The sequence below is a fragment of the Giraffa tippelskirchi genome, chromosome 13, assembly GCF_054371585.1.
Source record: "Giraffa tippelskirchi isolate mGirTip1 chromosome 13, T2T-mGirTip1v1.2.pri, whole genome shotgun sequence".
Classification (NCBI taxonomy): domain Eukaryota; kingdom Metazoa; phylum Chordata; class Mammalia; order Artiodactyla; family Giraffidae; genus Giraffa; species Giraffa tippelskirchi.
The window spans coordinates 54375392-54387839 of NC_137287.1; the positions used below are offsets into that span (position 1 = coordinate 54375392).

The following is a 12448-nucleotide window of genomic DNA, read 5'->3' on the forward strand; positions in this document are numbered from 1 at the left end:
CCACGTGACGCCGTAAGAGGATTCAGAGTTGGTGAGTGGAGTCGGGCTCCAGGAGAAGAGGGACAGAGCCAGTGTCCGACAGATTCTCCTTCGGATTTACGAGCGCTGCGCTCTTCTTCCTTGCTTTTCCGACCCCTCTCTTCAAGCTTCTTTGCTCCTTCTCCAGGTCGTGTTGAGGGACTTCAGCCCCAAAGCGGCTCTCTGAGGTTTGGGAGCTGGGAAGGAGGTCCTAGTTCCCTGGGGTTCAGAGCGTTTACCAGGTGGGTAGGAGGGGCAGGTGGGCACCGGAGATGAGGGCAGGCGACCGAGGTGAGGTCAGGTCGCCTTCCTGTTTCCGAATATGTGGCGTAAATCAAGTGCTTTCGTTCTGAACATCTATACGCTTTACCTCTGATGGTTGAATGAAATGTTTACCCGACAAGGCTGTTCTGAGGGTCGAATGTTTAATGTTGCGTCATAGTCAAGCCTTGCTTTTGAAACAAAACACTACTACTTTGTATTTGTTAACTAGAGAGAGGCTTTACCTGGTTCACGAAGAGTGGTCCTATACAAAGAGGGGAAATTTTTGAGCTAAACCTGAATTCATTTAGTTCTGTTACAGCCTGGTCAAAGTAAAGGCTGTTCCGAATAAAACAAAGGCACGATTAACGGAGAGAATGGGACCAGAATGTGAAGAAACAAATAAGACCAACTGAGACTTAAGGATATTTTAATCATATTAGCTTTTACTTGTAACACATACAAATATAAAGTAGAAATATGGGATATCTAAGTGAAGGCAGTTGGCTAGTAGTCATTTGCCTCCCTCCATAAAGACCTGGAATTCTGCTTGGTTTTGCCTTAAGTTTATTTCTTCAAATGCTGTACTCAAAAGAAGATATTCTGATAGTTTTTCTTTTCTTCATGTGACTCAAGATTCGTTTGGGAAATGAAATTAGACCTCTTTTGTTTTACTTAATGTAGCTTAGAATATAGTATTGTGAATTAATATTTTCCCAAAGCATCTCACTTAATTCTATTACTAATCTTTCATTATGATTTTATTTTTTAGTGTTTGATTTCTTCAGGCATTTGTCCAGTTACACATTTAAAAATGGCATCCAAACAAGAAATCATGAGTGACCAACGGTTTAGGCGGGTTGCAAAGGACCCAAGATTTTGGGAAATGCCAGAAAAGGATCGAAAAGTCAAAATTGACAAGAGATTTCGAGCAATGTTTCATGACAAAAAGTTCAAGTTGAATTATTCTGTGGATAAAAGAGGACGTCCCATCAACCACAGCACTACAGAGGACTTGAAACGTTTTTATGACCTTTCAGATTCTGATTCTGATCTCTCTGATGAGGATAATAAAACACTGAGTCAAAAGAAAATGAAGAAGAAAAAAACCCAGACTATAAAAGAAGTAGAATCAAAAAATCTTGTTGAAGATAAAAAGAAAAAAAACAAGAAAATTCATCAAAAGGATTCTGGAAGTAAGAATGATTTAGATAACTCGGAGAAAATTCAGAAATTGAAAACTTCATGCAAATCTAAGAAGATTGACTCAGTAAGTCCTGAGAAAGATAGCAAAGAATTTACACAAAAAAGTACAAAAGAGGAAAAAAACACAGTTCAAGATAGCACAGACTTGTTTCCCAAAGGAAAACTAACAATGGTAGACTTGGACACCTCTGAGGTTGTTCAGTCTCCCAAGGTCAAGTATTCTGAGACAAGAAGAAGAAAAATGCAATCAGGTTGGTTGGCAAGAACTAAGGAATCTTTGGTATTACATTATTTATTCTTATACTGGTCTTTTAAAAAGGAAATATGTATAATAAGTATTTTCATAGTATCATAGGAGTGGTCAGGTGCTTATTTGGAAGTATAAAGCTATGAAAGATAATACACCATAAGATAATTTTTGATTTGATGCCATAATGGCTAGAAGAGAGACAAATAAAAATATGAGTCTTGAGGCTAAACCAGTGATTTTGATTTGTGGTGGGCACTAGTGACAGCTGTGTTCTCTAACTAGATAAAGTGTCGCATGATCTCATGACACGCAATAAGAAGAGATGTATCTGAAGAAAGAAAGTAGAGTTGGGTACTCATGCATTGCTTCATTTATTAACACTTTTAGTAACAAATATGTGGCAGATAGAACATCAAGACATGATTCCTTACATCTTAGGGCTACTGCTAGTTTAGAAAAACATAACGCCCTCCTGGACCCACAGAGCTTCCAGAGCTCACAGCGTGGTGAGGACAGTACCTTTGAGGGAGGCACAGGTTCTTTTCCCTGAAAAGACACGCTGTTCCTGCAGGGTGTATGGCTTGGTGATAGGAGTTTGGCTTTGATTGCAGCCTTTCTTGACCCTTTGCAAATCAGCTTTTACAAATAACTGCCTGCTACACTATGAAATAGCCCTGATCTGAAGCAGTACTGTCAATAGAAGTCTGTAATTTTGAATTTTCTATTGGACACATCAAAAAGTAAGAAACCAGTGATTAATAGATCTATGAATATATTCTATTTAACCTAATATATCAAAAACTGTTTCAATATGTAATCAATATAAAAATGTAATAGGATATTTTACATTCTGTTTTCTTACTATATCTAGTGGGACGATTTGTTTTTCATGTGCTCAGTTGCCATATGTGGTTGCTGGCTACCATATTGGATAGTGCAGATATAAAGTGGAAGAAATCACAACCATAATACATAATAATTTTAAGTACCATAGAAGAAAAGGCCTCTGAGAATTTGGAGGAAGAGATCACTCAAGATACAGTAATCAGTAAAATTCATAGGTGAAATGCTATTTTGGTTGGAGTTTAGAAGAATTAAATTTGGAATCCAGAGTATCCTACATGGAAAGAACTTTTTGAGCAGACGTTTGGGCTTTTCAGAAGAGATCAGTATTCCTGTTTGATTAGATAATAAGATGTCTGAAGGGGTGAGTGAATAATAAAGCTAGAAATGATTATTTGATACTAAGTAAGAAATGTCTGATTCTAGTTCATGTTTACAAGTTTTCTAAGCTAATTAGAATTGTCCTGTCTGGCAGCAGGAAATTTTGAGTATTGGTGTTGTAATTGAAACCTGGTGATGTTCAGATAAGCCAGACAAAGGGTGGTTATAGTTACAGTACCCTAGCAGGGTAGGCATCAAGAAAAGGCAGAGAGACGTCTTGACAGGCCATGATCACATTGGGAAAGTAGGAAGTATCAGGCAGTGGACAGAATTCTAAATAAAGGGACTAAGGGGTCAGGAGTGAGATCTCGTTCCATTTGTAGAGCAACCAGGCAGCAAACTGAGGTACAGGGAGAAGGGATGCAAGTTTGGTTACTGAAAATGGAAAATAAAATCAGATTGGAGACAGTAGCAAGGTTGGCTTGATGCTACATTTGTGAGCTAAGTTAGTCCAGCATCCTTTAAATTCCAGTAGATTTAGGGTACTGGGTTAATATAATATATCCAGTAATCCTTTGGATTTATTTTACATTATCTTAAGTTGCTCAATAACCATGAGACATTAGGTTACATTACTTAGGAAACAAGGTTAAAGTGATTTATGGGAGGATACACAGACCTGTAACTCCAGTCTTTTGAGTCTTTCTGCCCCACCTTGTTGCTTGCTGTAATTTTCATTGGTTCCTCAGTCCAGAAAAAGCATTATCTATAAGTAGAGATTAAGTGACTTCACATATCACCATCTTTTACTTATTATTATTCATCACTTACCATTCCAGCAACTACTGTGTACAAGGGGCTTTTTCAGTGCTGTGAGGTAAAGGTGATGTGAGGAGCTGCAGTTTGATAGTACATGCCATTTTAAAATGTTGCCCAGCACTTGTGTGCTTAAGAATTTAAATAATTAGACATGTGTGCAAAGAACGTGGACTGTAACCCTGTTTTGAAATTTTAAAAATGGTAACATAAGTCATTAGTGAAAGAAAGTGAAAGTGAGAGTCTGTCAGTCATGTCTGACTCTTTGTGACCCCATGGACTGTATAATTCTCCAGGCCAGAATACTGGAGCAGGTAGCCTTTCCCTTTCCACGGGATCTTCCCAACCCAGGGATAGAACCCAGGTCTCCCACACTGTAGGCAGATTCTTTACCAGCTGAGCCACAGGGAAGCCCAAGAATACTGGAGTGGGTAGCCTATCCCTTCTCCAATGAATCTTCCCAAACCAGGAATTGAATCGGGGTCTCCTGCATTGCAGGCAGATTCTTTACCAACTGAGGAATCCCTTAAATGAGTTATGATACATCCAAATATGTCTGTGACATGAAGTTTTAAAAATAGATTACAAAATTGAGTAGATGGTATGACCAGCTACTTAAAAAGAAATTAGTGGGCATATCATAGAAAACAACTCTACAGAGTTACATAACAAAATAACCACCCAGTTACTTCTAAATGAAAAATTACTGGTCATCTTTATTTTCTTCATTAAACCATATTTCCCTGGTGGCTCAGACAGTAAAGCGTCTGCCTATGATGTGGGAGACCCGGGTTCGATCCCTGGATCGGGAAGATCCCCTGGAGAAGGAAATGGCATCCCACTCCAGTACTCTTGCCTGGAGAATCCCATGGATGGAGGAGCCTGGTGGGCTACAGTCCATGGGGTCACAAAGAGTCGGACACGACTGAGCGACTTCACTTTCACTTTCAAACCATATTTTCTTATTTTTCTTTTGCAATGAGCAGTCATTACTTTTGTAATCAGAGGAAAAATAATAAAGCATTTTTTTAAAATAGGTAAGTAAGTAGTAGTATTTGCAGTCACTACCAGAGCATTGCCATCTAGAAACAGAGGCAGTTAACTTATTTTTGTATTCCCTCATTGTTTATTTATTTATTAGCTTATTTTTGTTTGTTTCTTTGTATTCCCTCATTATTTGAAATAAGGTTTTGTATACAGTGGGCTTTGAACAAATATTTGGTGAATGAATAAATGTTATGAGTATACTTGATATTGTCAAAAATATTAAAATACTAGATCGTTTAATTTGTTCAGTTTGTTGTACAACCCCAAATGTGATATGTGTACCACTGTTAAATGTGAGATGATGTCTTATCAGGTGATATTTAAACTTTTTTTATATTAATAGTTATATGGTTCAACATTTTAGGGGAAAAAAGTAACCACCACATCACAGATATATGAAATCTGTGACTTCAGGGATATTGTTTAGAACAAGCTAATATTTTTAATTAAAAAAAAATTCAGCTTCATGAAAAAATATCAGTGATAGGCAAAAATCATGAAAATTGTATGATAATAACTGATGCTTAAGAAATACTGCAATACTAGATAGAAATGTGTCCCCAAGGTGTCTTTTAAGCAAGTTGTTTAAAAATGAACTCTGATGCTTATCTCATACTAATTTACTTTCATAATTGTGGTAGTTTTCTGATCCCATTTATAGAACTTAGATTAATGCCCTTTTTTGGCTTTTTCACATCTGCTAGTTAGTTATCTTTTTTTACTCCCCATTCTTGTGATACTAAAATAAAGCTTAGTTCCTACTCTTCCTAACAAAACTTCATTTGGCTAGGCATGAATTTTGTTGAATTTATATTTTCCTTTAGTCTGCTTCATGGAAATTATATTTTTACTGGATTTGAGGTCAAAATAACTTGGATTTAATTTAATTCAACATTTACATTTTCTTAATTTCTCCTGTAACCTTTTTGCAGTGGTTCCATTCATAATGGCAAGAGACAGTGATGGTCATGAAGACTCAACAGGTGGTAAAATGTTTGACAAAGATGCTCTGGAGGAAGATTCAGAAAGTGCTAGTGAAACAGGAAGTGATGAAGCATCTGAAGATGAAATTACAGGCATTTGTAGGGCTGCTGCTGCTGATCTTTATGATGAAGAAGATGATGACGATGGAGGAACTGAAAATGATGAGGAAGATAAGGATAGTGAGGAGGAGGATGAAAGTGACAGTGGTCCTGATCTTGCGAGGGGCAAAGGAAATGTAGAAACCAGTTCTGAAGATGAAGATGATATGGCAGATTTACTTCCAGAGGAATCTGGTTTTGAGCATGCTTGGAGAGAATTAGATAAAGATGCTCCTCGGGCTGATGAGGTAACCTTTTGAATAAATAAGATGATTTTGTCAAGAATGCAAGTAGCTGTTATGGATGGTAGGATTAATGTCATTAAATTAATAAGGAAAAGTTTATTGGTAAATAATACTCTTGATGGTGATTCTGATTAAAACTTCTTGATACAGAATATATGTATATAAAGTTAATGTCTGTCCAGCAGTTAGGGGTGAATTTCTATATAAATAATTAGAAGTCATGTGAAATTTTTAGAAAATTGTTGTTTTAACTAGAGATGTGTATCAGTTCCTACTGTACCTATTAGAAATGCTATAGATTAATATCTTAAACTTTCCTACTCACTCATGGGTGGCAAAATAGCTTAACAAACTTGGTAGTTAAAGAATCAGCTCATCTCATGTTCTGATTCAAGAACTAAGAACCAAATAAGAGAAAGTGCTTTTCTGTTTACAGTTTTACTGTTGTGTGGCCCATCTGAAGTTTCCTTTTACATACTGAAATCACTTAGATAAATACTATAGTAATGATTTCAGGATTGGGGGGAGAAAGCATTATATTTACTATCTTAATTTTGCAAGCATTGGGAATGATATAGATTATGCAATAAGTAATTTTTGTCGTTTTTTAGATTACGTGTCGATTAGCAGTTTGCAACATGGACTGGGATAGATTGAAGGCAAAAGATTTGCTGGCTTTGTTCAATTCATTTAAACCTAAAGGAGGTGTTATATTTTCTGTAAAGGTGAGAATTTGTTTCATTTTGAAGTAAGTATTTCTAAGCATTCTAGGTTAAATCCCTTTTTTTTATACTCATAGTTTTCCTTTTAAGGAAAATAATTAATCTGAAAGTTGTTCCAATACAGTTAGACACAAAACTGATGAAACAAATGTGAAGGTAAGAAAGGAACAGGTAAAATTATTGATCGGTTATATGATTGTGTTTAATTATGAAAACCAAAGTAATCAGTTGAAAAGCTATTATAATGCTCAGTAAAGGGACAGGGTATAAGATAAATATTTTTTAAAAATGCTTCATTACTAACATTAACAAGTAAAATTCTATTTTTACTAACAGCAGAAATATATAAAAATCTTACAAATTACCTTATAAACACGACCTATATGAAATAAGCTATAACACTTGATAAATGATATTTGAAAAATTTTGAGATACCGTATTTCTAGAAAGCCCACATAGTGATTAAGACTCTAGACTTTGCAGTATGACAGACCTGTATTCAAATCTTGATTCTGACACATACTATATGATCTTGTGCATATTATTGATTATTTCTCAAATGTGTTTTCTCCTCTAAGTAGATATAACAGTAGTATTTCTTAAAGTAGTGGTAAGGATTCAGTGAAAAGGGGATCATATGAAGTATTTATTACAGTGCCTGAAGGAACTCTAAATTACTGTTGTTCATTTTAAATATTTAAGATATCAGTTCTATAGTGTTAGTATAGTGTCAGCCAAAATCTCAGTGCAAATGAAAGTTAAGAAAAAGGTTGCCATTAGTCATCTAAAAGAATAAACAAGTGAGAATGACTCATAAGTCTTTGAGAAATCATACCAGTATAAAAGGATTTACCCTACCAGTTATAACATCACAATATTTTATAATGTTACAGAAGTTTACAGGTTTGGGTAGAAGCATGGGGACAGCTAAGGCTTCCCTCATAGCTCGGTTGGTAAAGAATCCTCCTGCAATGCAGGAGACCCCGGTTCAATTCCTGGGTCGGGAAGATCCCCTGGAGAAGGGATAGGCTACCCACTCCAGTATTCTTGGGCTTCCCTTGTGGCTCAGCTGGTAAAGAATCCGCCTGCAATGTGGGACACCTGGGTTCTATCCCTGGATTGGGAAGATCCCCTGGAGAAGGGAAAGGCTACCCACTCCAGTATTCTGGCCTGGAGAATTCCATGGACTGTATAGTCCATGGGGTTGCAAAGAGTCGGACACGACTGAGCGACTTTCACTTTCACTTTTCCCAGATGATAGCCAGAAAAAGTAAGGAAAAAAATTAAAAATCAAACTGTAGGCAGAATTGAAATAGAATGGTGTTTTTGTTAAATCTTATATTTTAGGAGATGGGAAGTAGGAATCACTGGACTTAAAAAGCGGAAAAACCACAAAGAATAAACATATGTGACTGCATATATGCTAAAAACTTCTACATTGAAACCTGTTATGGTTTAAATCTGTTGCCCTGCATCATCCTGTCTCATATGCATTGTGGATTAATTATTTTTAAATATAGTATTATTATTTATAGATGTATTAGAGTAAACCTGACTCGGCTTCATAGGAAAAAAACAAAACAAAACCTGTTTTATGCAACTTAGATTAGTAAGAAAAACTTGGATTCCCTAGTCGATAAATTACATATTTCAGACAACTAAAAAAAGCATACATTAGTTAATAAATGAATATTAAGCCTGGTAGTAACAAAACACTACAAGTTAATACGATTATATTTCCTGACTCTCAGAAATAGCTGGGATAAAAAAAGTACCAAAGATTTAATTCAAATTATTTTATCCAGTCATTTTTCACACATGGGAGCATATGTGTAGGTGCCATTCTTGCTGTTTTCATTCTGTCCAGTTGTTTAGAGTTCCTGACCTTCAAAGGTCTGTATATTTTGAGAAAAGGGAAGTATAAATTACACTGATCTTATTTTTTTGTGTTTAGATATATCCTTCGGAGTTTGGAAAGGAGAGGATGAAGGAAGAGCACGTTCAAGGACCAGTGGAATTATTAAGCATTCCTGAAGATGCTCCTGAAAAGGACTGGTATTAAAACACTAGAAGATAAAACTAAACCTCCTATGAGTTTGTGTCACTAATTGAGAATTCTGGTCACTTTCATAGTTGGAACTAAAGTTTATATTTGTGCCATGCATGGTTAAAACAGATTGCAAAGCAAGTTAAAGTCTGCCAGAAATGGCACACTATTCCAAACACATTTTTTGTATATATTTATATTTCTGTATTCATGAAAGTAATTATTGCAGTTTTGAAAAACATTTCATGGTTAAACCTGAATCAGTAAGTTTTGCCTTTTTTCTTAGATGTTAATTTCTATGTAAAGGACATTGAAACTATTTACCTTAAAATTATATAATTATTCCTAGTTAAATAGAAAAATACAAGAATACAGGAATAGTAGAGAAAGTTCTTAATCATCATAATGTAGAGAAATAAATTTTAAGTAGTTGGAATCCACTAGGTGGAGCTATATGTGCACTTAATAAAAATTGGTGGCAAATTTTTATTTGACGGATGAAGACTCTCAAAGAATATGCTATATTAAGTAAGTTGAACTTCAATACTGTTTAGTCTTGACAACACATGAATAAAATTTTATAAGATCAGGTATTTGTTTATAATAAAAGCTAGTGCTTTCCTAGCATATGTTATACTATGGTGGTCCTCTTCAGTGGGTTTACTTGAAAAAGCTGCATATGGTAATAACACAAACAAACAAAAAAATCCATTCTAAAAAAATCATAGGTAGCCACATCTAATTCTTGCTTTCTGTTTCTAAATACAAAATTCCAGTCAAAATCCCTAGTCTGTACCTTGTCAAAATAATAAATTGCGCTTAAGTATTTAATGTTAGGCAAGAAGGCTATTCATAAAGGAAGATGGAGTATAATAAAAGCCAGTTTGTAATATGTTTTTCTTGGAACAGTTACATTTCGTTTTTACAAGGAGAGAGTTATTTGTGTTCCTGTTTAAGTAAGCCTAATGAGTTTTTCCCCCTTTTTAGGGCCTCTAGAGAAAAACTGAGAGATTATCAATTCAAACGACTGAAATACTATTATGCAGTAGTAGACTGTGATTCTCCTGAAACAGCCGCTAAAATTTATGAGGATTGTGATGGCCTGGAATTCGAAAGTAGTTGTTCGTTCGTAGATCTAAGGTAATTACTGTGTGAGGTAGCAGTTTAATCTTGTAGTGCAGTGACTGTAAGAACTGAGATATTAGAACTGGTAGTGTTCTCTGTTGTTTCATATCTAAGAGTATTTCTCGCTTTTAGTAGAACCTGTTGTAGAATATCACTCTTAAGAAAGAAAACTGAAATGAGAAAATGCTAACATATTAGATAGAAGTCACCTCACATATATGTCCTTTCAGATATGTCAGATGTGTTTTTAGGATGGCAGGTTTTATGTAATGATATTTCTTGGCAACTGTCTTTTAGAACTAGGAACCAGAGTGAAGTAACTTTATCAAAAGCATTGAGGTGGAGGCAAAGGAATTTGCTAATAGAATAGTGTCTCTTCATCTGTGCTGTCTTGTACAGTAGCCAGTAGTCATACTCTGGCTTATTTACACTTAATTAAAAGCTTAAAAAATTTGAAATTCATTTGCTTAGTCACACTGGACACATTTCAAGTACTTAATGGCCACGTGTTGGGCAGAACAGAAACAGAACTTTGATGGCATCATCATAGAAAGTTCTGTGGGACAGTGCTGACGAGTAGATGATCTTGCTTGCCTTGTATTCAGACTTGGGCATTGTTTCCACCATGTGTTCAGGCTTCACTGACCCAAGCTGAAAAACCTTAGGTGGTTGGGAATGTCTGTTCTGTGGAAACCAGGAAGCTAAACTGTGGTACCATTTTATCATTAGCCTAGTTCCTTGAACCCAGTAAACCATTCTACTGTGACACTGTCAATAGAAATCGCTTTTTTTTTTTTTAAGATTTTTAATTTTAAATTAAGTATCAGTATATTAAGGCTTCTCTGGTGGCTGAGACAGTAAAGAGTCTGCTTGCAGTGCAGGAGACCTGGGTTCAATCCCTGCGTCGGGAAGATCCTCTGGAGCAGGAAATGGCAACCCACTCTAGTATTTTTGCCTGGAGAATGGCATGGACAGAAGATCCTGGCAGCTTACAGCCCATGGGATCACAAAGAGTTGGACACAACTAAGCAACTAATATATACACACATCAATATATTAAGAGCGTACTTCACGGTCATTGATCTTTTTTTTTTTTCTTTTTTGTTTTGTCCTCTACCTCTTGAACCTCCCTCCTGCTAGAAATCACTGCTTTGTATCCAAGTCTGTTAGAGGCTTTCTTGTCAAGATGAAATATTTTAGGGGGGAAAAAAAGGCATCAGTTGATAGTCACTGCATTAGAATGTCGAACTGCCTGTCACGAGTTCATATTTACATGTTCTTCTCAGGATCATTTTGTTCTTTCTTTTCCTTTTTGGGATATTTCCATGCGGTGTTAGAATAACCTCTGGCAGTACCTAGAAAATAAGATCAATGACCATGGAAAAAACTTACATCCCCTGTCTTATTTTGTCATATATAACTTCATAAAAGAAAATTGAGTTTTCTGCTGCTATCCTATTACTTAGGGAACTCATTCATCTGCCTCAAAATCGTGCCTATTGACAACATTTAAAATATTGATCTCAGATGTTTATGTTTCTTCTACTAAATCTGTGCAAAAGTATATGTGGTGGAGGATATTCTGTAAACCTAATGAACCTTAATTTTTCATTCCTTCCCTCAAATATAATTTTTGGTGCAATATATAGCTCATGCTTTTTTGTGTGTGTGGAAATAAAATCTATAAAAATGATGAAATAATAACCATGGATAATTTCTCTTTGCTTTTTTCCTCCCATTCATTAGCCTGATGGCTAAGAATTGTCAAACAGTTACAGTAGCTAATTTACATTTAACTGCCATTATTTGTGACAGAAATTATAAGGTAATATTAAGATTTTTAGTGTTGAAGAATCAGCCTTAAGCTTTTCATTATTTCAGTGATATCTTGTTCTTATGCTGCTTTATTTTTAGAGTACTTCCCCATTAATAATTCTGTCTGATCTTCAGAATATCATGTAGCAAGTCAGTGACTATGTTGTCAGGAATCTAGGTCTTTTTGAAGCGTGAGGGACTCGTGTGTGTTTACACCAGACTCACATTAACTGACACCTAATGCAGGGTTTCTACCTACAGAGTTCACTTAGATTTAGTGGAATTAGATTTATAGCCTATGAATTTCAAAAGTTTTGTGCCAAGATTATTTCAGACATTGTTTACTTCATCTGCATATGTGTTCTGTGGAACCTCTATGTGGTATGTATGTATAAACTATACTTAATTAAAAGACAATCTAAACTCTGGTTGTTTATCACTGCAGCATATGTTTAAATGAATTCATTTTTTTCTTTTGTTTCTTAGGTTTATACCAGATGATATTACTTTTGATGAAGAGCCCAAGGATGTAGCCTCAGAAGTGGATTTAACAGTGTATAAACCAAAATATTTCACATCTGCTGCAATGGGAACATCAACGGTATTTCTTCACTTTAGAAAGTATATAGCTGGACTCCGTTGCTTTAAGA

General features: G+C 35.5%; 1 protein-coding gene across 4 annotated transcripts in view; it reads left to right on the plus strand.

Moving 5' to 3' along the window:
* Window positions 1-2: 2 nt before the first annotated feature.
* ESF1 (ESF1 nucleolar pre-rRNA processing protein) overlaps window positions 3-12448 on the plus strand; it is a 52811-nt gene continuing 40365 nt past the window's right edge. The window contains exons 1-7 of one of the 4 annotated variants that reach the window (XM_081556521.1): window positions 3-260; window positions 1052-1736; window positions 5695-6092; window positions 6701-6814; window positions 8766-8866; window positions 9846-9998; window positions 12285-12399. In XM_081556521.1, coding sequence (XP_081412647.1) covers window positions 1094-1736; window positions 5695-6092; window positions 6701-6814; window positions 8766-8866; window positions 9846-9998; window positions 12285-12399 — 1524 coding nt within the window. In that variant the 5' untranslated portion in view covers window positions 3-260; window positions 1052-1093. Of the gene's footprint in view, window positions 261-509; window positions 1737-5694; window positions 6093-6700; window positions 6815-8765; window positions 8867-9845; window positions 9999-12284; window positions 12400-12448 lie in introns of those variants that run through there. The other 3 variants (XM_081556522.1, XM_081556523.1, XM_081556524.1) reach the window with 3 other exon arrangements.